Raw genomic sequence first — 23,058 nt, 5'->3', positions numbered from 1 at the left:
GCGGCTCTCAGTCCTGTCCCCAGGGGCTCTGCCTCTCTGAGTCCCAGCACCCGCTGCAGACCTCGGAGAGAAAGCTGCACTCGCTCTGACCGAAGCCAGACAGTCCCGCTTCTCCCGTTTGAGTCAGGGTCCCTAAAGACTAGCCTGTATCTGGAGCTCAGAGTCTGCGACTCCCTCCCGATTGAAAACGCCAACCGCACCCTCCGCCGCCAGCCCGCTCCGCGCACTCCGCACCTCAGAATTTGACTTCAGCACTGCGCCTCCTCTGAGTGTCCGTATGCGTTTCTCTTTCCTCCTAGTTGTAGGACTTCCACTCAGCCAGCGTTCCTGTGGTTCTGGGTGATGTCCCTTCCGTTTTTTGGTTTCACTTTTGAAGTAGTTGTTCAAAGCAGCAAACTCCGGCGTTAACCTATGCCGCCATCTTGGTTCTCTGACTTCTTTATCCCTGACAGTTTCCTTGCTCTGAAGCCTGCTTTGACTGAAATTAAATATTTATTGCTCCCTTACCCTCCCTTTTTTCTCCCTTCCTTCCTTCTCTTCCTTCTTTTCTTTCTTCAGTCATGTCTGCTCTATTGATGACCCCATCAAAGGCATTCTTCATTTCTGATAGCGTTTTTAATTTCTAGAATTTCCTTTTTATTCTCAAAACTTCCATCTCTCTGCTTATATTTCCCAACTGTTGTTGCATAGTGCGTACTTTTTCCATTAGAGCTCTAAGCTCTATTCATCAGTGATTTTAAATTCTCAGTCTGGTAATTCCAACATCCCTGCCATCTATGAATGATTCTAATGCTTGCTTTGTTTCAACAGTGCTTCTTCTTTTAGCATGCCTTGTCGTTTTTGTCGCTGAGTTGGACATGCTGGACTTGAATGGATACCTGCTGGACTTGAATGACACAGCACTAATGTGGAGGGAGAGGGGAACATTCTATGGTCTTATGATTAGGTCCCAGTCTTTTAGTCATCATGGGCCCCTGAGATGGACCTTTACAACTGCTTCTCAGTCCCCACTCCATTTAGGTGAGACAGGAAGGCTAGAGGGGGCTGGAGTTGGGTGTTTCCCTTACCCCATTTGGTTAGGTTCTGGTAAAACCCAGTGTGATTTGGCTCTAGCGAAACAGTTTCCTTTGAGGCCAGGCTTTTGTTCAAGAGAACAGAATTCGGGGAGTGGGCATATTTCTGAAGACTACTTTCCCCTTCCAGCTGAAAACACAAGGACACTTTTCTCTGATTGTCACTGTGAGAAGCTGGTGGGTTCCAGGAAGCAAAACTCACAAAAGTGTACCCCCAGCCTGGTCCCTCGTAATGAGTTAATTACTCTTTAAATTATTCCCAGTGGTGGTTTCCCTTCCAGTAAAGTGTGATTTTCTGTATTTGCCTCAAGTGTTCAGAGTGGGGTTTTTTGTCTTGTGACCTCAGTTATTTCACGGACTAAAGAATAGTCATGGATTTTGTTTTTCAGCTTTTTTTCTCTGTTAGGACTGGAGTTATGATTTCCAAGGTTCCTATAATGTAGAACTGGAAACCAGAAATCTCCTATTTTGTTTTTTAAGAAACTGCCAAAACATTTTCCAGACTGGTTATACCATTTATCATACCAGCAATGTGTGAGATCTAGTTTCCCCACATCCTTGTCAGCATTTGGTATTGTTGGTTTTTGTAATCTTAGCTGTTCTAACAGATGTGTAGCTATTTATCACTGGAAGCTAAATTTGTATTTCCCCAATGGCTAGCAATGTCAAACATTCTTTTCATGAGTTTATTTGCCATCCATATATCTTCTTCAGTAAAATGTCTCTGTCTTTTGCCCATTTTCTAATTGGATTGTTTGCTTTCTTTTCAACTGTTTCATTTTCAGAGTTCTTTATATATATCCTAGATATGCATCTTTTGCCAGATATGTGGCTTACAATATTTCCTCATTCTGAATATTGGCTTTTCATCCTTCCAGCAGGGTTTCTGGAAAGCAAAAGTTTTTAATTTGATGAAGTGTCCAATTTTTCAAGTTTTTCTTTTATGAACTAAAATAATAACTTTATTTTTCCTAAAAGTTTTATGTTTAAAATAGAGGCACAGTGCACGAACTCGTGCACAGGTGGGGTCCCTCGGCCTGGCAGGCAATCGGGGCTGATCAGGGCCATCTGGCCAGGGAGGGACCGAGGGAGGGCTCCAGGGCATGTCTGACCCTCTCGCCCAGTCCTGATCAGCCAGACCCTAGCAGCAAGCTAACCTACCAGTTGGAGCATCTGCCCCCTGGTGGTCAGTGTGTGTCATAGCAACTGGTCTAGCGGTCGATCAAATGGTTGACCAATCGGTCAGACACTTAGCAAATTACACTTTTATTATACTCAAGGCCCAGTGCATGAATTCGGGTGGGGTCCAGCCGGTCTGCTCTGATTGGGGCCAATTGGGCTGGGCCAGCCAGGGGGAGGGGATGCCGAAGGTTGGCCGACCAGCCCCGCCCCCAATCAGGGTGAGGGGAGCAAACTGAAAGTGGGGCTGGCCAGGGGGAGGGGCTGCGAGCAGTTGGCTAGCCGGCCCTGCCCCCTGGTCAAACTCCCAGTCAAACTCCCGGTCAAGGAGACAATTTGCATATTAGCCTTGATTATATAGAATAGGATTTAAATCTGATGCATTTGGAGTTAGTTTTTGTACAAGAAGTGAAGCTTAAGTAGAGGTTTAGTTTTGTTTTGTTTTTGCCTATGAAACTCAATTACTCCCTCAGATAATTAAGTGTTATAAGTCATCTCTACCACAAATTATTCACTAGGTAATCAGCTTGCTTTGCTTTTTGCTAGCACTAATCCACTGAAAACAGGGATTTTTGTTGTTATTATTAATCCTCACCTGAGGATATTTTTCCATTGCTTTTTAGAGAGACTGGAAGGGAGAGAAGGAGAGTGGAGAGAAACATCGATGTGAGGGGGACACATTGATTGGTTGCCTCCTGCACACACCCCATCCAGGGCTGGGGATCGAACCTGCAACCCAGGTACATACCCTTGACCAGTAATTGAACCCACAACCCTTCAGTGTGCAGGCTGACACTAACCATTGAGCCACATCGACCAAGGCAGAAATGGGGATTTTTATTGGGGAAGAGGTGGGTGGATTTGAAATTTTTTTGGCAATTATGTAGGGAAACAAGGCTAACAAAAAGAAAACTGAGTACAAAAAAAAAACCTAACTTTCCTCAATTCTACCCTTTGCCTAGTGTTTAGATCATAGCAAATGCTGACCCTGGCCAGGTAGCTCAGTTAGTTAGAGCATTTTCCCAACATGCCAAGGTTGTGGGTACAATCCCCATTCAGGGCACATACCAGAAGCAACTAATGAATGCATAAATAATTGGAACAACAAATCCATGTTTTTCTGTCTTTCTCCCTCTCTCCTGTCCCGCCCCCCCCAATCAATAAAAAATAAAATTAAAATAAAGTAGATCATAGCAAACACCAAGTTAAAAAAAAACTATAATAATTTGCATGTAATCATGTTAAGGCATACCTTATATTAGTGTTTCTCAAACTATAGTCATCTGTGGATTATCTAAACAAATTTGCCATACTGCATATAATATGCAATACTTCATGACTTCTGCTTTAACCAGTAACAACATAATTGTATTAACACGTATTGATGGTATCAATACAATCATTAAGTGATGCTTGGGAGACTGATTAAGCACACCATGTAAGGTACTAGAAATAAAAACAAGATTCTTATCAATATTACTTTCCTACATAGGTTTAACATATGGTATTACTATGAGAATTTAGATCCAGACCTACTGTTCTCATAAGGAATAAAATTGAAGTATCAAAATATTGCCCCAGTGACTGGTAGAAAAGAAATATGGGTATGTATTAGGTAGTGGAAAAAAATGAGAGTTTTTAAGTAGCAATGTTCACATTTTTATTGAGTGCTATAAAATATACGTTTGCAAATGGCAGAGTTGGGAAGCAAAAACTTGAACCTGATTTTTTAATCATAATTATCTGTCACTGAATTACTCACAACCAGGCTTCTGCAGATCTGGAATTTTCTTTCCACCAGATAGGAGTAGGTAGTGCAAATTCAGTTGATAACATTAAAAAAAAAAAAGAAAAAGACTCAGCATAGTCAAGCTGTCTTAGTCTTCAGGATTTCTGGATTTCGTCCTTGGAGGAGGTCAGGATCTTCCCAAGGCCTGGGTCCTCGAATATTCTTCCAGTCATCAAAAGCAGAATCCTTTATTTTCTACGGAGCCACAAAAATTAAAGTATATAAGAGTCCTATGGCTTTGATTAGGACATCACTGAATGAATGAATGAATGAATGAATGAATGAATGAAGAATGATGAGTGAATAAATAAGTGAATGGAAAGAATCCAATAGGCCCTCAATTATAATGTTAGCAACAATAACAAAAAATCATTGCATATCAAGCATAATAACTAAAGAAGTAACATATTTCTTAGGAGTTGGAATTTTTCTTACTTGCTATTTACGTAAATGCCTATCCTTTCCTCCATCAGAATAAATTATTCTATTAAATTGAAAAAGAAAGAATGCACATGCTTTATTTTTGAAAGCACAGAGAAAGGGAAGAAGCTAGGAAAACAAAAGTCTGACTGTGAAGGCTGGTCCAGCATAGTAATGACTAGCATGGGTTAGCCTGAGTGATAGCAGTAATGAGAGAAAAAGAACAAAGGTGGAGAACCTGAAGTCTGCTGGAAGGAAAAAAAACAGACCAAGGTGATTTGTCCGGCACCTGAGAAATGAGCGTGGGTTTAAGAATGAAAAGACATTCCTTATAGCTGCCATGAGCAAAGCTCTTTCAGGTAATAAAAACTAGTCAACTACAGTTGGATCACTGTACCTTCAGTTACTGTGAAGTGTCTCCCAGGAATAAAGGTAGGATAAAAGGGAAGAACATGAGTGTTTTTTTCACCTTCCTGCAGTAACTTTCATTCATCTGCTTTCATTGTTCTGGAATAATTTAGTGAATTAAATAGAAAAAGAGGCTCAAAGAACACAGACCACCTTATGTCCAGAGACAAGGAATAATATGCATTTACCTTGACAATTGAATTCTAAGCTTTATTCTTTTACTAATGAGCTGTATAACCTTGGGCTATCTAGACACTAATTCCCTCATAAGTAATAATAAAAAGGTTGGACCAAATGATCTACATGGTTTCTTCAATTATCAAATTCTACAGTTTCTAAAAGAACTAAAATCTACTCCGAGACAAACCCTCCACAGCATCACTACTGACTTAGTGCTTATATATTGAGAAGTAGCAAGTTAGAGGTTTTAACAAAATAAGAGGGAAGTAGTGAATGAAATCATTCTCTAAATTTCACTTACGGTTTCATCAGGAGTTTATATTAAATATAGATAGATAGATAGATAGATAGATAGATAGATAGATAGATGATAGATAAGCAAACTTTTATTAATTTAATGTGCAAGAAAAAAGTAAATTTTCAAGTATAGTTATGAAATGATCCATTTATAAAAAGGTTTTAAGAAAGGATAATGGTTTTCACCCAGATAACATGAAACACACATGCTCAAGATAATTTAAGAATAATTCTTACATGGGATGCAAAGTTGACAGAACAACTTCATGTAAAAGTGCTCTAGTCTTCAGAGATCTTTGGAGAATAAAAGATTTCCGATAGGATTCTGCAATACCACAGCATTACTGACTCTGCAAAACACGCAGGCACTGAAGTCTAGGCTGTACATGTCTGAGCAAGATCACCCAGGCTCACTAGTTAACAGCCACGTGCTATAGAACTGACTGGGGACCAGAGTCAAGAAGTGCTGAGGAAACGCTGTGTCAATATTGGATTTTCAGCCCTGTCCAAGTGGACTTAATACCTAGTTGCTACCTTGACATCCAGTTGAGACCCCCAAAAGGCTGCTCTTTAGGAGTAAGAATTATGCCAAGAGGAAAACCTACTTTGGACTCACCCAACAAAGCCTAAAACTAAGTAAGCTCTGACCTTCGGGGAGACAATTTGGAGAATGAGACCTACAAAGACGAGTTTAGGAAACACCAAAGCTTTTCCACAGTTTCTCCCTTACAAAGCATAAACTAAGTTCAAAATGATCAGCCAATAATTAAACTACCTGCTACAAATTTCTTCAATGTATTATTCACAATGTCCACCTTTCAATAAACAATGTCCAAACACACAAAGAAATGGAAAAATACAGGGGTGGACAAAAGTAGGTTTATATAGTACAGATAAATAGTACAATAATACATAAATAATATTAGAAGAATAAACTGTTTCACATACTTGCAACTGCAAACCTACTTCTGCCTACCCTTGTATAATCCAGCCAAAAAATGAACAAACTAAAAGAGATAGAGAACATCCTCCCTCACATTCTATAATACAATGTGTTACTTATTAAATTCTTTGATTTTGCTAATAAAATGGGTAGAAAGTGATGCCTCATTATAATTTTAACTAACATTCCTATTATAAGTTGAGCACCTCTTCATATATTTAAGAAATATATTTATTTCCCTTCCTCTGAATCTATTTTTTTATATATTTTTGTTGATTTCAGAAAGGAAAGGAGAGGGATAAAGACAGAAATATCAATGATTACAGAGAATCCTTGATCGGCTGCCTCCTGCACACCCCCTACTGGGGAGCAAGCCCACAAGCCAGGCACATGTCCTGACCGGGAACAGAACCGCTGACCTCCTGGTTCATAGGCTGACACTCAGCCACTGAGCAGCACCGGCCAGGCTCCTCTGAACTCTTCACATGCTTTGCCCATGTTCCCACTGACCAACTGAATGGCTGAACTTTTCCACATTGACCTGCAGATGTTCTTCATATTTCAATAAGTTAATTCATCATAGGATAAATAATATTTTTAGGATTTCTCACTTAACTAGTGACTTTATATACATTATTTGTTTTTAGGCTGAAGTTTTAAATTTTTAAGTATGAACTAACTCATCATCTTTGCTTTTAAAGCTTCTGGGTTTGGTATCACATTATTTTTTTTTTTTATATTTTAATTGATTTTTCACAGAGAGGAAGGGAGAGAGATAGAGAGTTAGAAACATCGATGAGAGAGGACATCGATCAGCTGCCTCCTGCACATCTCCCACTGGGGGATGTGCCCGCAACCCAGGTACATAGCCTTAACCGGGAATCAAACCCATGACCTTCAGTGCTTGGCCAAAACTCTAACCACTGAGTAACACCACCCAGGGCTTATTTTTAAATACTTGATCCATCTAAAATTTATTCATTTATAGTATATGAAATATAGATCCATCTTTGTTTTCTTTTCAAATGACTACACAGTTGTCCCAATACCATATACTTAAGATAAAAAATTTTCTCCTGGCTGATTGGCTCAGTGGTTGAGCATCGGCCTATGAACCAGGAGGTCACAGTTGGATTGCCGTCAGGGCACATCCCTGGCTTGTGAGCTTGATCCCCAGTGGGGGGCATGCAGGAGCAACCTATCAATGATTCTGTCTCATGACTAATGTTTCTATCTCTCTCTCCCTCTCCTTTCCTCTCTGAAATCAATAAAAATAAATTTTTTTAAAAAGATAAACAATTTTTTCTGCACTGCTAATAATTTAAGTTTACCTTAAGGCAGACAGAACCAGTCACTAACAAAGAAGATTATTAAAGAAAGACTATATTAACACTGTACCTCATACTCTGATTCCAGTGACACTTGATTCATTTTCAGTTTTTTTTCTAATTCAGGATCAATCTGTAAAAAAGAAAGACGAGCCATATGTTAAGTCTGTAGAATTAATTTTTAATTTGAAGTTATATAAGGGACGTCTAGGATGGCATGGCAGATTACAAACACATGGCAAAATCTCCACCATCCATCCATCCAGTCGCATAACAATAACGATTTAGTAGTACCACTACCACTACTAACAGCAGCTAATACTTACTGAGTACTTATGTGCCAAGCATTTTGGCACATACAATATTATCTCTTTTAATCCTCACAAAAACCTTAGATAAGTATTATTGTTATGATCACAAGTAAGGATAATAGGACACAGGGAGTTTGAATAATTTGTCAGAGGCAGAACTTGACTCTGAACCTTGGCCCTCTGCCTCCAGAGGTCCATGCTATTAACCACCACCCTAAATTATTACTTAGAAATGTCATAAAAATACTAATAAATAGAATGCTGCTCTTAAAAACAAAACAGAACACCTTACATATGCTGTAAACAAATAAGTATCTGTGAAAAAATTAGACAGGATTCCACAGTAGTAAATAGGAGTTGATGCCATATTACCTGTGTATGGCAAAATCTTTGGGATAGCTGAATGTTACTGAACACAGCTTAAGATCAATTAGTACTAGAAATACAACCTGAGGATTACACTAGACTTCGAAGAATTTAATTATTTCCCCATCACAGCAGGATCGAAATCAGCCATTCAAAGCAATTTAAACACAGAACCAGGAAGAAACTTTAGTAGTTTGGGGGGCCCATGGGTTTACCACTTCTTCAATGGCAAGACTCAAATGGCTTGTCTGTTGACTAAAATATTCCATCCTGTGAGGACAGGCTTGGTAGGATGAGGGTTTCTGGAAGCATACAGAGGTTTAGTCTAGTCATCAAGGGTTGTGTTCCCATATGTTTTTTAAAATATATTTTTATTATTCATTTCAGAGAGGAAGGGAGAGGGAGCGATAGAAGCATCAGTGATGAGAGAGAATCATTGAGCGGTTGCCTCCTGGGGATCAAATCAGCAACCCAGGCATGTGCCCTGACCAAGAATCGAACTGTGACCTCCTGGTTCATAGGTCAACGCTCAACCATTGAGCCATGCTAGCCCAGCTAGCTTTCTTTTTCAGTGATGTCTGGATCATACTGGCATTGGTTATTATTATTTTTCTCATTTCCATTATCTGAATCTTAGAAAACCTGGTCACAGTATTTATAATGTTAAAAATTAAACTAGCACTTTTTTCTTACAAAGTACAACAAACAAAGCCAAAAAAAAAAAAAGAAAAAAAGACTGGTAATGCTCAGGATTACAACACACTTAGCTGCACACTTATATCATATTACTAGGCGTGATGCAACAATGGATGATCTATTATTGTGAATCCATGCTTGTCAGCATTAGGAGTCAGGAGATAAAAGAGCAATGGCCACTAAGGAAGGCAGATAAACTATGTCATATCTATTTCACAATAAAAACTGACAGCTATTGCTTTCAGCTTATTTTCTTAGCCCATCTCACGGTTTATATTTTTTCTTTTCCAATTAACCATTTGCCTGCCATAAGCGTCTATAGACCAACTTTAAAACCATTTTTTGTGAAAATTTTCAACTGAAAATATTCAAGACCACCCAAATTGTAATATATTTATTTTTATAATATTCATTGCAAATTGATTTTTTTTAATTAAATTCAAAATATCATGGTGTGTGGGAATGGTTTCCGTTTTGGACATGTCACAGTTAACTGGTTAAAACCATTTATTTTTAATTATAGTTTACACACCTATTGGTTTCTGCTTTACAACACAGTGATTCCAACATTATATACCTTTCAAAGTGATCACCGCAATAAGTCTAGTAACTATCTGTCACCATACATAGTTACTACGATGTTATGATCTCATGGCTAGATGGGCCAAGACATTCTGAAGTTGTAGAAAACCCTGTTCCCTGTGCTGTACATCACATCTGGGTGTCCTCTCATTGCTTCTTTTCTTCCCTTTCAACTTTCTATACACACATCACTGAAAAGCAGGAACTTTTATGTCCTGGGATGCTGGACTTTCAATCCTAAAATCAGGACAGTTCCAGGCAAACTAACATGGCTGATTACCCTGAAGTAATACCATCTTTATCTATCCATCCCCAACTTCTCTACTGAACTTATCCTCTCTTGCTTCATCTCAACCACATATGTCCTCTCAACCCTTTTTACCCCCCTTGGCTTTAACCTCAGCAAACTCGCCCTCTTGACTCCCCCTTGATCTCAAACCTTGTAGCACCTGTCAATCTCAACCAATCTTATCCTCTCAAATTTAGTCCACCTCATCCTCTCTACCCTGTTTGAACACAACCTCACCCAAACTATGACTCTTGACTTCACCTCAGTTTAACTTCTCAACATCAACCTCTCAATCTCAGTAGGTCTTGCCCTCTGATCCTTCTCACCTGAACTCTGTCCCCTCCCTCTCCTTCCAGACCTGACCAACCGTACTTCCCATCCTGTACTCTTGTTGTTCTCTTAACTTCAACCAACCTTGTCTCTCACTTCAATCAACCTTTTTCTCTCAACTGTGCCTAACTTTGTTCTCTTTACTTTAACCTTATCTTCTAGACCCCATTATCCCAATCTCCCTCATTCTCTTTCCTTAACTAAGTGATTACCACCACCATTTATCCAATCCTCATAACCAAAACCTCAAGTCATCTGAGATTTATTGATATTTTTATATTATGTACATCAATCACATCAGTCACTAAATACTATCAATTTGTTGCTAAACTTTTTTCTGGAACCCGTTTATATCTCTCTATCTTCATTGCACATGTTTTATTTCAGGTTCCATTACTGTTCATCTATACTACTGCCAAAGCAACTTCACCTCCGGTTGAAATAATCTCTTCCCTCCATCTTGCTCCCCCAAACACCATCATGCATCCTGTCCTCTTCTTACAGGAGAGATATTTCTAAGATGAAAATCTGACCATATGCCTAATACTCCCTCCCCTCTGTGTTATAGAACAATAATCATTTCCACCATTTAGCTCTTACTCATTCTCAAAACTTTAATTCAAAGGTTGATACCTCTAGGAAACCTTCTTGAATACCCTTCACAAGTCTAAACTGAAGTTCTAGTAATGTTTTATGAAAAATTCTAATATAGCATTTTTCAGTAGGTTAGATTGCTGCTGGGGTCCGGCTGATCGGGATTGGGCGAGACAGGCCGGACATGCCCTGGAGTCCTCCCGCAGTCCCTCCCTGGCCGACCAACTGCCTGCATTCCCTCCCCAGCTGCCCGGCCCAATCACCCTGATCAAGACTGGGCGAGACAGGCTGAACACACCCTGGAGCCCCCCCACGGTCCCTCCCTGGCCCCGATCATGGACCAGTGGGGTCCCTCAGCCTGGCCTGCACCCTCTTGCAATCTGGGACCCCTTGGGGGATGTCGGTTTCAGCCTGATCCCCGCAGGCCAGGCCGAGGGACCCCACTGGTGTACAAACCCACGCACCAGGCCTCTAGTTGTTATATGTTTGGGTACATATTTATATTTAGATGTCTTCCAATTTTGATTATGCTATAAGCTTTGTAAGAACCAGTTTCTTAAATCTTTATCTATAGGATCTAACACATAATAATATGACAAATATTCAATTATTTTTCAAATATGTACATGACTGCCCTGGCCAATGTTGCTAAGTGTTTATAGCGTCGGCCCAAGCACAGAAGGGCTATGGATTCAATCCCCAGCCCTGGTCAGGGCGTGTTCAGGAGGCAACCACTGGATATGTCTCTCTCATATTGATGTTTCTCTCTCTCTCTCTCTTTCTCTCTCCCCTCTCTCTCCCTCCTTCCTCTCTCTCTAAAAAATCAATGGGGGAAAAATATATATATATCCTCGGGTGAGAATTAACAACAACAAAAAATGTACATGTCATTCCACTTCCAAAAGTCAGATTATTATAACTTTCATCTTAAAGCAAAAGGGGGAAAAAATTCCTCAATAAAATAATGGGGAATGCTAATAGAAACTTTTTAATTTAGTTGATGATAATCGCTCTATTCCCTTACAGAAACCATTGTACCATATTCTTTTAAAATGAATGTAATATTTATTCAAAACCAATTGTCTTTAAGATTAGCTAGAGTTGGTGTTTCTCTTAAACCATAAAATTAACTGAGAACATTGAATACTCTTTATTTTTGCACCCCTATTACTGAGGTCTACTAATGAAATATATATATTACTTGGAAAAAAACTTCCAATATCAGATGTGTGTCACGAACAAAAACTACGTACTTATCAATCAACCAGAGTTCTTATGTAACACTTGGCTTAAATTTGACAGTAACTGTGTAATCACAGAGGGTGAGAATACTAGCTCTACCCCCAACAGCCACATGACCTTAAACAAGTTACTTAAGCTCTCTGAGCTTCAGTGTCCTCACCTGTAAAATAAAAACCATATACATATGAACCAATACAGTCCTTTCACAAAGGCCTACCTATAAAAAGATAGGTATAACTAACTATTTATTATGAAAAATACTTTTTTTAGTATTAGTTACTAATGATGCATAACAATATAATATATAAAATTACTGGTATTAATATGAAATATCTAATTTATAACTAAAGTAATAAAATGGAGTGAAATTGTTGTTCCATGTTCTTTAGTCCCTTCTAAATCCTTAAAACAACTATATCAGAGCACATTGTGGCAGAAAGCTAACAACATTGCAAATTTTCTAGTGAATGAGGAGAAAAATTAGTATATTCTTCACATTTCACGATTCATTTCCAAGTGATTATTAATGTTATTTTAAAGAATAAGCAAGAGCCCAGTCATTATATATCAGTCTTGAACAGCTAGATAAAACTCAGACTGCTTAGTATACTGAGTATACACATCTCCTAAACAAGTACATACATATACACAGACACATGTCAATCCCAAATACAGTTCTTACTTTAATCTTCACAGCATCATAACGGATTTGTGAAAACTCACGAAGACCAAAAGAACCTCCAACAACCAACAACTGAAACAAAGAAAGGAAACAATTAAACAAAATAGATGGGCAGAATTCAGTCTACCCCTATAGATTATTTTTCCAGATGCTTTATGTACTGTCACTGGGAAACATTTTAGCACATTACCAAATACCAAAATCAGTACCCCATACCTGTACAGTACTTAACCTTATGGTTTAAATAATATCATCATAAGCACTATTAGTTGATCCTTACAAAAGACCTATGAACTAAAGAAAAAAATCCATGTAATAAATGACTTGTTCATTATCATAATGGATAACGCCAGGAATAAAATTCTGGCCTCGTTTCTTCAGGACCAATGGGAGAGCATTTTCTCCATCACCTTACCAAGTGACAAGAGTCCCATGAAATATGCCATACTTCTCAGTATGTGGTCAATCTCAAAAGAGCCCTCAAATTGTCCTTGCTGCTTTATCATCTCCTCCAATAACCTAATGAGCTTTAATTCCTCATCTTAAAGCTGCAAAAGTATAACAATCTGGAAAAATATTAAATTTAATCTCTACCTTTCTTTTTATATCAATACTAGTGTCCTGGTACACGGATTCGTGCACATTGAAAGAAAATTAATTAAAAGAAATATTTTGATATCACTGTTCAGCCTTTCTCTATAATAGAAGTGTCAACCAAATTCACAATCGACAATGACAGATTGAAACACACATGAGTGATTGGCGCCAGTGAGAGTTTTATATGTATTGCACATGCAGAAGTCAACTTAGCCTTTCATATATAGAGAATAAACTTGCTTAATTAGACCTGCTTTCTGATTTAGCTAAACTTTTTCCAGCCCAGTGAAGCACCCCAACTTCTCTTCAGGTAACTGTCAGCAACACAGCAGTAAATATCAACACGAAGCACATTATTATCGTAGATCACGCAGGGAGAACAAAGGGTAAATATTTAACTGCAGCAGTGTTTGACTCTATTCTGTGCAGTGAGAAAACCTGAAGTCATTTTCAAGGTCCACCATTTCTTACTTCTTTTCGGTCGGGTCAAGTTTCTGAACTTTCTAAATCTCCATTTTCCGGCTAATGAAAAGAAAATAGGATTCCATCGAGTCTCCTATCTACCTACTCCAGGATTTCTGTGAGGATCAAATGAGATGAGGCAGGGGAAAACGCTTCACAGACATTTGGTTATAATGTAAAATGTTTGCACCTGGCCATAAAGCAAGTCCTGTTCCTGGGCTGAAGAAACTCTGAGGCTAGTCACTAGGGACAGGAAGCTGGGTGCTGCTATGTGATGTCATTACCCGGCGCCCACAGCAACCATTTCGGACCGGGCTGGGCTGGGCTGGGCTGGGCTGTGGGCCACATTTTGCACCATGGGGTCTTGTCAGCATTGGCTGCGATTTGGTGGGGTGTCGCTCTGGGGTGGTGGCAGAGCCTGTGTCCTACTTGGGGGAAGCTGAGAGTTGATTTGTTGGTGCCAGGTCTGGTGTGCTGTTTATTTTTAAATGGCCAGTGCAGCCCTAACTGGTTTGGCTCAGAGGATAGAGTCAGCCTGCAGACTGAAAGGTCCCATGTTTGATTCCAGCCAAGGGCATGTACCTTGGTTGCCGGCACATCCCCAGTAGGACGTGTGCAGGAGGCAGCTAATTGATGTTTCTCTCTCATTGATGTTTCGAACTCTCTATCCCTCTCCCTTCCTCTCTGTAAGAAATCAATAAAATATATTTAAAAAATAAATGGCCAATGTGCATCATGGCAGCTCCTGTGTTGAGCATCTGCCCCCTAGTGGTCAGTATACATCACAGTTACTGGTCAGAGGGAAGGATGGACACTTAGCCTTTTATATATATAGATATTATTACCAACTACAGAAATACAGAAAGATATGAAACATCATGACATATAAAAAGTTATAATTTTGAAACTGGAATACCAACAAAACCCTGAGACCATGAGTTTCAAAACCCAATAAATCTGGCCACATAAAAATTTAAAACATCTATCCCGACAAATACATGAAATTAAAACAACACAGCCCTAGCCAGTTTGGCTCAGGGGATAGAGCGTCAGCCCGAGGACTGAAGGGTCCTGAGGACGGAAGGGTCCCGGGTTTGGTTCGGGTTCAGTTCTGGTTCAGTTCTGGTCAAGGGCACGTACCTGGGTTGCAGGCTCGATCCCCAGCCCTGGTCAGGGCACATGCAGGAGGCAACCAATAGGTGTGACTCTCTCGCATCGATGTTTCTCTCTCTCTGTTTCTACCCTCCCACCCTAAAAATCAATGGAAATATATCCTCGGGCGAGGATGAACAAAAATAAAACAACGTAAGTCAAAAGACAACAAATCAGCTATACATCTGTTCAATATAACCAGTTAATATTGGCAGTGTCAATATGTGAGAATTTTTTGTAAAGCGAAACACTTTCTATCTCTTCGTTTCAGTGTAAAGACACACGCCTGGTTTCCCTACCCCCCCCCCCCCCCCCCCCCCCGCTTCCTCCTGTTCGCTCCTCACCTTCACCATCTTCACACCTTCCACCAGCCCAGGGCCAACGCCAAGACCCTATGATGTCTCCCGGGCCCACGGGTTCAAACAGCCTCTGACCTAACCACCTGCAGATGTCCATTTTCAGTGGGAAATACCCCCTGAACGGAAGACCTGCCTTCCTATCGGCCATCTCCACTTCCCACTCTACCGGGTATAGGCACATCAACGTGTTCTTTTAGGCCTCTTGATTTTTACCCCAACACTCTCCCTGCCCCAACCTGCCCCTGACCAACCTTTCCTGTCCCGGAAAAGGGCAACTGCTTTCATCCAATACTCAAGCCAACTTCTTCGGAGCCACCCTTCGCTCCTCTCATTCCTTCCTCAAATCAATCCATCCTGCGCTGTCACCTCCACTTTCCAGAGTATGTCTCGGATCTGACCATTTCTGACGACACCATCCCCTCCCTCCTGGACCACGGGAGTCACCGGACCAGGTGCCGGGCTGCCTTCGTCCCGGGGTCCGGGCGGGAGCTAGAAACTCGGACTTTGCTGAGTTCGTTATAAACACACGGCGCCCAGTGCGGGCTGCGGCGATGCGGCCGGCGCCAACCTGGGAGGCGTAAACCCCGGGCCGCCGGGACACGGGGGGGCCCGGAACTGGGCGGTACCTGCAGTCAACCCTCCAGTTCCGGCGACCCGGTGCACCGCCGAGCTGCAGAGGCGGGGGGGGGGGCGGTTCGGCAATCGTCCAGATTTGGATTAAAATCCGGTCCTCACGTCGCTCTCTGACGCACCAGGGAAGGAAGGGGGACGCGGGGGGCCGAGGTGCCATTACCAGTCGGAGAGGACGAGCACCGGGCTGCCTAAAGGCTCCAGCCCACCGCCAGCCCTGCCCCAGCCCAGGTCCAGGCCCCCGCCGCTCCCATCAGACTTCCCGCTGCCTCCATCCAAACTTGAGGCCCCTCCCCTTCCACCATCCCGCCCCACTTTCTCCTTCGGGACTCACCAACATGGGCACCCCGTAGCGAAGAGTCTTGTTCTTGCGCAAGGCGCGCGTTACCGCGTGTGTGAACATGACGGGACTCTCCGACCCGCGTGGACACCCGGCCAAGCAGGCCCGGCGCGGCCCCGCGGCCTCGCGAATCTCAGGGGCTCAGCCTCCCTCCCTCAATCCCTCCCAGACCAGGCTCCCCAGGCGTCCCAGGCTCATCACCTTCCCTCGCCCTCGGGGCTGGGTCCGCCCCCGTGGGGCTTCCGCCAGACCAAAGCAATCGACTCATCGTAACAGACTCGCGGGTCCGCCAGGAAACTCGAGTGTCAGAGCTTTGGTTCCGCCCTCTGGCTTGGTATAAGCCCTATAGCAGTGGTTCTCAACCTGTGGGTCGTGACCCCTTTGGGGGTCCAACGACCCTTTCACAGGGGTCGCCTAAGACCTTTGGAAAACACATATATAATTACATATTGTTTTTGTGATTAATCACTATGCTTTAATTATGTTCAATTTGTAACCATGAAAATACATCCTGCATATCAGATATTTACATTATGATTCATAACAGTAGCAAAATTACAGTTATGAAAATAATTTTATGGTTGGGGGGTCACCACAACATGAGGAACTGTATTAAAGGGTCGCGGCATTAGGAAGGTTGAGAACCACTGCCCTATAGGGACTTAAGGATTTAAATGTTGTTTGTACTAGTGGTCAAGTGATATGGTCACCGGCACCTCGCACGTTCTGGGTCTTGACCAACGTCTTCTCAGAACACTCCCTGGGACATAGCCGCTCGATAAAATCAGCTAAAGAAAAAAAGTTGGAGATCGTTTCTAGGGCTATTTGTGGGACGAGGAGTTTACCAGCTTAATATCGATTTTTAGAAATACATAAATCGCCACAAAAGGTTAGGTTGAATGGTAATCAATATAGTGTCATGCTATCACTGAACCTTTAATGCTTTTACGGTGAAGTAGCCTGTAATCTTCATTCATGCATGACAATTCTGCAGTCATTCAAACTAGCACACCTTTTTGCAGGTCATTTGAAGGCTCCAGGAACATAAAGATGAAAATATAGGATCCCTGCCTTAAAAAAGATAGCGATCTAATGGGCACTCAAATGAACATGTGTCTAACTACTGTGATCGTTTAGGAAACCGCCCCCATGTGCCATTTGCTGGGGTGAGTCAGAGAAAGCCTCACCTACCAAGTACGACATAGTCACTCCAATTTTCTTAGCAAGGAATCTAAGGCCCTCTGTGGTATGACTAACTTTGGCCTGTCTTTTCTGCCACTTTTCCTCTTCACTCCATACTCCAGCCTGGAGGAGCTATTATTCCCTGAGTATTCCATGAACTTCCACATCTTCAAAATGCAGCTTCAGGAACTCCAGGTTCTTGAATCCTCCCTTACTCCACAGGCAATGTAAATTATTCCTCCTTTTAACTAACATATAAAGCAGTAGCTTTTAACTAACATATATCACAGAGCTATCACTCTATGGTTTTAGTATATAAAGTCATTGTTGCTCTGGATAACATATAAGTGAATGAAAATAGCACAGTGGGAAGAATACTTCAGTTTTAATGTGAAACTTGGGGTTTTCTTTTGGTTTCTGGGCTAAGGAAATGAGTCAAACCTGCCCACTTCATAAGCATCACCTACACTGAGCCAAGGGAGATTTTGAAATGATCAGGACAAGGCTTATAAAAGTAAGACTGCTGATTCCTTTCCCTATCCCTGTTTCTCCCATCTTCCCTCACGCCAATCTCGCCAAGGAAGAGACACGTTGCAAACCTGGGGACTGGAGCAGTAAGAAAGGTGAGAGGACTTAACCTGAGAAGTTTGAGAGTGCTGAGAGAAAATTATGTAAATTTATAGGAGAGTCAGGAGCATTTGTAGAATAAATGGGAAATTCAGATTGAAGGGATGGGTTATAAACAGGATTGCTATGGTTTATAAACAGGGTCTCCTTTAATGCTGTGATTCTTTTGCACTTTATTTTGGATTGTTTGACTTATGCCTTTTGTTGTGTGTTTGTTTAATTAATCTATGTGCAGAAAAAAAACCACATAGGGCCATAGCACTTATTAGAAGATGTATTGTGATGTATGCTAAATTTGTATTAGGCATTGCTTCTCTCTTCATTCATTTCCTTTTGACATTTCAGAACTCATAAAGCATCCAAGTTAGTTATGTGTATTATTTATCCCCTTTCCCTCAGATAATAGATGCCAAGCATGCTATTCTAAAAGTCCGGACCTTGCCTTAGCCAGTTTGCTCAGTGGGTAGAGCATCATCCCGTGGATTGAAGAGTCCTGGCTTCAATTCTGATCAAGGTTATGTACCAGTTGCAGCTTGATTCCTGGCCCTGATCTGAGCACATGTGGGAGGCAACCAACCAATCAATGTGTCTCTCACATCAATGTTTCTCTCTGTCTCTTCCTTTCCTTTCCACTCTCTCTAAAAATCAATGGAAGAATATTCTCAGGTGAGGATTAACAAAAAATTAAGTCTAGACCTTTTCCTACCTTTTAACTATATAAAACCATCACCATACTGGATCCAACTCCAATAAAGCCCTATACTCAGCTAGTAGCTAAATAATGGATTAAATAATGGATTAAATAAATAAAAAATAAACTCTCGGTAATGTTATAGCTAATAATCTGTTACCCTTTTCAGATGGAGCATATATTCTATTTAAGTGAATACAAGTCTTCGGCCTCTCATTTGTTCAATCATTCAAATAAACATTTATTGAGAACTTTGAGATGGTCCTGAAGATGCAATTAAATTGTAAGAATTACAAGTATGCTGGAAGATTGTCAGGGGACAAATTTTGGGGCAGTGAGGAATTTAAGCACATATTGGACATTATTACATAGGTGGGAAATTCTATTTTCTATGCTTAGTACTCACTTAAGCATTACCATGGAGTATCTCAGTTTCTTTTTCTGTTAAATCGAGTGACATTAGTCATCACTTTTACAATTCTCATTTTAAAAAACGCACAAAATAGCTCATCAGTATGGGCTCTGTTGGCTTCTCAGAAAGGTGACTCAAATCTCATCCGTATGTTTCCAGTGTTAACCAACAATCCAAATGTTGACTCAGCCATTATAACTGTCGCACTTCCAAGTGGGAGGATATAACATTTATATGCAGGAAACAAGGCATCTCTACCATCCAAGCCAGTCCCTCAGGACTGGTATGTTCTTGATATCTAGGCAAGTTGCCCTCCAGTATCTATCATCACTAACCCCTGCAGGTCCATGAGAGGTATCAAAATCACCAATCTTGAGAGCCTTAGCATTAAGGTCAGGTTTTAAAACTATGGCCACCTGTAATGGCTCTGGTATGGAAAGATTAGTTTCTTCATGAGTTTTTTATGGCTCCATAATTGACATATCATATCTAACTTGATTCACTCAAACACGTTACAATTTTTAAATTTTGTAAAATATATTTTTATTGATTTCAGAAAGAAAGGGATAGAGAGGGAGAGAGATAGAAACATCCATGATGAGGAGAAGCACTGATTGGCTGCCTCCTGCATGCCCCACACTGGGAATCCAGCCCACAGTCTGGGCCGTGCCCTTGATCAGAATTGAACCTGGGACCCTTCAGTCCTCAGGCTGATGTTCTATCCACTGAGCCAAACCGGCTAGGGTGAAAAACCTTATAAACTTTAAAAGAGCATGATTGCAGACTCATTTTACAGGTGAGCAAATGGAGAATCAGGAAGAGTAAGAGGCTTGCACGAGGTCACACTCTGTAAAGTAGTACAAATGCCCCAACTGCTACTAAACTTCCTGTAGCATTTGACAATAGCATTGACTCCTAGTATCTCCTTCCCGAAATTCCCTCCTCCATGGATGTTTGGCTCTCCTGGGTCTTCTCCAACGTTGAGACTTCCTTTTCTCTTCTTCAGCTTTATAGACTGAAACCTGGAGTCCTTAGCCTTTTTTCATTGTTGTTCTGCCCCAGTAACTTTCCAACTGCAGTGTGCACAGAATCACCTGGAGGGTTTATGAAAACATGGATTTCTCAGCCCCATCCCCAAAATTTCTAATCCAGTACATCTGAAATGGGACCTTAACATTGACTTATCTAACAGGCTTCCAGGTAATGCTGCTGGAGGTGGTCTGAAGATGACAGTGTGAGAACCACTGCTCTATTTTCTTTCATGAGGTAAACTCAACTCCTACCTTGGCTTCAAATGTTATCACAGTGTGGATGAGTTCTGGTACATATCCAGCAGCCTCCATGGTTTTCGTGCAACTCAAAGTCAGCATACCATGAGGATGTATTCCTTCCTTTCTCTTCCCTCACTCTCTGCCTCCCATTCTACTTTTTTTTTTTTTGCAGTTAATATTTTTTTATTAAATGATAATAACTACAGGCAGAGTTAGATTTACTTTCATTTTTCTCTGATTCCCCCCGCCCCCCAACTTCCCTGTCTAAGTAATGCAGATGTTTCTCAGGTCTAGAGAGGGACTCTTCACAATGCCAAACCCCTACTCCCAACCTAATATTTTTAAAAGATGCCATTGACATTGTTATCTTATATGCCACTAGGGAAAGAGAACACACCATGCAGAATGTGTGTTCTTAGGCGACCTTTCCTAAGGGAAGGGAAAAATAAATGTCACGCAGGAAGACACAGTAAGGAGACTTGTGTATTTCAATCTTGGTACTGGGTAGGGGGGAAGAAACCCCTCGTGAGATTTTCTGCTCTGAGAATTGAATAAAAAATTCTATTGCTTTATTAATTTATATCCCATAAAATCCCTGTCTTAAGTTTAGTGTATATTTTTTAATTTTTTTCTTTATTGATTAAGGTATTACATATGTGCCCTTATCCCCCTCACTAATCCCTTATCCCCCACCCATTTATGCCCTCACCCCCTACCCTGGTGTCTACGTGCATTGGTTATGCTTATATGCATGCATACAAGTCCTTTGGTTGAGCTTAAGTTTAGTATATTTACACAATTACACAACCATCAGTAAAATCTAATTTGAAAACATTTTATCACCTGAAAAAGAAATCTTGTGCCTTTTTTCCACCCCCAACCCTAGGCAACTACTAATCTAATGTCTCTATAGACATTTCATAAAAATAGAATCATAGGTGTTCCTGTGTGTCTGGTTTTCGAGGTTCATCCATGTTGTGCCCCAGTCTGTGAGGAGCCCAATCTAGTGGATTGTAAGATGACAGGCAATGTGGAGGAGAACCAAGGCACCTAGCTAACAGCCAGCACTAATTTCCAGACGGGGAAGAGAGGCCATCCAGGACTACCTACCCTCTGCTCTGCCATCAGATAAATGCAGCTGCATGTGACCCCAGGTGGTATCAGGAGGAGAAACACTCAGGCAGCCATAGAATCTTTTAAAAGTTTATTAAAATATTTTTTTAAGTGACTTAATGTTGCAGTGGCTTGTTATATAGTTGAAAACTGACATATGTTCTTCGCCCATCAGGGAGAAAGGTGGCGGCCATTCTGTACACACAGCAGGTACAGATTAGCACTTGGACTCCAGGCCTGCACTTTGCTTAAGCTGTGACAGAGCCATAATGACCAGTGTAACCTGCCTCTCCTGTTCACATCGAAGTCAGCTATAAGCAGAGTCAATATTCAGTTCTGACAAACCCTTTTTCATCCTGTGGCACAAACCCATTTCCGCCTCTGTGTATCTTTTAAGGCTTTGGGGGATGAAGGGGCCAGAAGTAAGATACTAAAGGTTGGCACCTGCCTTCAAATGTTGTATGTAAATACAGAAGGGTACAGCTACTGCTATTTTGTACCTAGTGTAGCCAAATACCTATTATCCACAATGGAAGACTGAGCTAGCATGGTTGAACCAAATTCAGCAAACTAAATTTTCATTTTCTGAAATGGTGAGAAGTGAACTTCTCATTGGCTTTAAGTAAATTCCCAGATCTGGAACTAACTAGCTATGTATCAAGAGCAAGTTAACCTCTTTAAACCGAGAGTTACCTTATCTGTAAAAATGGGATTACTGATACTATGTTGCATAACAGGGAGATATTTTTTTACCTTAGTTATGCAAAAGAGAACCCCAGGGTAGTGCCTGACACCATGGAGACTAGGGGCAGTACAGAGCCATGGTTATGTATGCAGGTTCTAGCTGACTAACCTGGGTGGATTAACCTCTCAGTGCCTCGCTCATCTCACTGTAAGATGGGAATAATGACAACAGTTGTTGTGAGGCTTAAATGAACACATGCTCAGGACAGTAGCTGAAATATTGAAAGGAGCTCAGTAACTGTTCGCCATTAATAGTGGTACATGAGAGTGCCCCTCCTTATCTCCTTAGTCAAAGATAAGCCTCAAATTGATCATTTAGAGTTTTCTTTCCTCTTTCCATTGTTTTGTCAGAGGCACTACTCTTAAGTTGGCAAAAAGAAAAAAAATTCAATAATCTCCAAAATAAGGTGGAACAATTATAAAGATCACTGACAAATGCAACAAGTTTTTATTAGATGCCAGTATTGAGTGAGGCACAGTTAGATACACTAGGATCTCATTTGCTCTATCTGGTATCAAATAGCAAAGCTTAGGAAATTATCACCCATTTGATGGCCTCACTAACATATTTAATTTGTAGTTATATTTCCTAGAAGTAGTTTTATGCCTATGTATCTCCCAAGATGCTATAGGGCATCTACTTGCTATTTAGATCCAGGCATGCAATGTGACACTAGGATCAAAGTAGAAAGGAAGCAAAATAACATAAGGTTCATAAGGAAAATAATCTTATAAGAACTAATATGGCCCAGGGGTAAAATGTACAAAT

General features: G+C 41.0%; 1 protein-coding gene across 5 annotated transcripts in view; it reads right to left on the bottom strand.

Moving 5' to 3' along the window:
• LOC308516632 (cytochrome c oxidase assembly protein COX16 homolog, mitochondrial) overlaps window positions 1-16,493 on the bottom strand; it is a 39,089-nt gene extending 22,596 nt beyond the window's left edge. For 2 of the 5 annotated variants that reach the window (XR_013995768.1, XR_013995769.1), the window contains exons 1-4: window positions 16,244-16,493; window positions 12,710-12,781; window positions 7,688-7,750; window positions 4,015-4,236 (exon numbers count right to left, since the gene is read on the bottom strand). Coding sequence is in view for 2 of the 5 variants with exons in the window: in XM_081087675.1 (XP_080943801.1) it covers window positions 4,120-4,236; window positions 7,688-7,750; window positions 12,710-12,781; window positions 16,244-16,312 (321 nt within the window). In the remaining 3 variants the exon portion in view is untranslated. Of the gene's footprint in view, window positions 1-3,887; window positions 4,237-7,687; window positions 7,751-12,709; window positions 12,782-16,243 lie in introns of those variants that run through there. The other 3 variants (XM_081087675.1, XR_013995770.1, XM_081087676.1) reach the window with 3 other exon arrangements.
• Window positions 16,494-23,058: the final 6,565 nt, after the last annotated feature.

The sequence above is a fragment of the Myotis nattereri genome (assembly GCF_964212035.1).
Source record: "Myotis nattereri genome assembly, chromosome: 1".
NCBI lineage: Eukaryota > Metazoa > Chordata > Mammalia > Chiroptera > Vespertilionidae > Myotis > Myotis nattereri.
This window is presented reverse-complemented; position numbering and strand designations above follow the sequence as displayed.